We start from the raw sequence: 2,164 nt of genomic DNA, 5'->3' as shown, positions 1-2,164 counted from the left end.
AACCAACGCAAGTTCCAAATCCTAATGGATTGGTTCCTAGATTCACTCTAAGAGAAGGATTGTAATTTAAAGACCAAATACAAACTTAAATGCATATTTAAGTGTTGTATGTTTTTAATGATCGATTAAAGCGTGTCCTCAGCCATCGATATTGATCACTGAATGAAATGAAGTAATGCAAATGTCTTCTCATTTGTGATCAAGTGATTTTACCAAAACATAAAATACAGTGAGTTTAAAAGAGTTTAATATATTAAAATTAATTTCAGTTTCCACCAATATTGACATAGTAAGATGTGATTTGCCAAATTGGATAAAAATTTTAATCTTTATCATTTCCACAGGCATGAATATTGAATTTGCCAATGGAAAACATATTGACACAAAGGCAGAAGCATTCATACAGGGTATTGAAAAAACTTTATGTATTACCTTTTAGAAAATGAAGTCACTGAACATACATGTGACAGAGAACTGTTTACTAAATGTACTCAGTCATGTGGCAAGTATATATACACATGAAATTATAACCTCTAGTTAACAATGAAGAACGGTCCATAACAATAATGAAGCACACTCCACAACAGGATTGTTGCTAAATCAAATCCGGTTGGTTGCAGTCTCTGCAACCCCAGCTACATCTACATCCCTCCAAAAAATTATGCATTTCCCTTGGTGATGGCGTAGATGGCGTATATAATTCCAGGTAGGTACCCTAATATCGTCAGCAACAGACATATCCAGAATTCAGCCTGTCATACAAAACAGTAAAACCAGCAAAATTATCAGCTACCAGTAATTTAAATTAATGAGAACGATACATTTCTAAAGACCCAGCTTCACAGCATTAGCATTACTGGACAAACAAAAGAAAAATGAAAACAGAGGAATGAGTGTTAAATCGATGAGAAGGTGCTCACATGGCAGCCGAATTTGAGAAAAACTCCCAGAGGAGGCAGAATTATGGCCAACAAGATGTCCACGCAGTTTGCAGTGCCCTCCCTCATTGTGACTGAAATGATGGTGACTTTTGAAGAGAAGTGAAGAGAGACCCAGAGACCCAAGACAGAGAAGCAAAGAGAGTGAGTGTATGAAGTGAGCCAAAAAAGCAATCAAGAAGATGAATATCAAGATTCAGGATACTAATGATAAGAATCTATGCTTTCCGCGATAGTTATAGTTGCAAAAACGAGTTGGGTCCGCGTCCAACCGGCCAAGAACCACGACAAGAAACTTCATTACCAGGTAACGCGTTTCAAACCTGGCTAAGTTAACGTGACTGTTGGGTTACTCGATGACACGTGGATAGAAAATAATTTTTGTTGTCGTGTTGTTATCCAATGCCAATCCTAAGCAAAATGCTTCATGACCAAGGCATCCACGTCATAATCACTGAAAGCGATTGACAACTATATATTTTTAACTAGGAAAATGGGATGTCAAAGTATGCTAAAGGCTGGGTATCTATGAACACTTAAGGAAGCGTTACTCTTGGATAAAACTTGTGATTCCATTCAAATTCCATTTGGAATTTAAAGTTGAGATGTATTTTTTTTTAAATAAAAATAAATTCGCTATTGTTTTAAAAGTGTAAAGATTTATAAAATTGTTAAACTAAAAAAAAGTTAGATTTTAGATTTTTGTGATCTATATTGATGATGATGATGGTGGTGGTTAATGTCCACTAAGACTAAACTTTGGTCTATCGGACCCAAAGAAACAAATTATTTAGTTTGATTTAAGATTTTATTCACATGCTCAAAGAGCTTGGAGAGAAGCCTCCCGAGCTCACTATAATTTTGACATCGTAAAACGCTAGATGCCAATATTGCAACAAAGATTATGAAACTGAGATCTAATGTGGTTGTACGCGAGGCACTCTAAGAAGAAGTGATTTTCATCCTTGATGTTCATATTCTCACAGAGATGGCAGATCCTTTCCATCCATGGTGTTTTAGAACTGCCCAACGACCCGTTTCACGATGGAGCTCATGAGAGTTTGTTCTAATCTTGGCTATATTAATCTTCTTCTTTGAGCTAGTTAAAACAGAGAGATACTTTTGATCTTATAGGGTGGGATTGATGACCTCCTTATAATATCTTAATTTTCTTTTAGGTGCTAAATTTTTCTCACGCCACATTTTTTCTTTGAACTTAGAAGTAA

At 35.6% G+C, this 2,164-nt stretch overlaps 1 protein-coding gene across 1 annotated transcript; it reads right to left on the bottom strand.

The window, feature by feature from the left end:
• Positions 1–410: 410 nt before the first annotated feature.
• Positions 411–1,133, bottom strand: LOC149189944 (hydrophobic protein LTI6B-like). The gene is made up of 2 exons (XM_089413327.1): positions 921–1,133; positions 411–752 (listed from the first exon to the last, which is right to left on the bottom strand). The coding sequence occupies exons 1-2, from the start codon at positions 1,005–1,007 to the stop codon at positions 660–662; spliced, it is 180 nt and encodes a 59-aa protein (XP_089269453.1). The 5' UTR covers positions 1,008–1,133; the 3' UTR covers positions 411–659.
• Between the last annotated feature and the right edge of the window lie 1,031 nt (positions 1,134–2,164).

Source organism: Pinus tabuliformis, chromosome 3_1 (assembly GCF_031772625.1).
Source record: "Pinus tabuliformis cultivar Carrire ecotype Pingquan chromosome 3_1, CPIR1, whole genome shotgun sequence".
In the NCBI taxonomy this organism is placed as follows: domain Eukaryota; kingdom Viridiplantae; phylum Streptophyta; class Pinopsida; order Pinales; family Pinaceae; genus Pinus; species Pinus tabuliformis.
The sequence above is the reverse complement of the archived record's forward strand: the minus strand, read 5'-3'. Positions and strand labels throughout refer to the sequence as shown.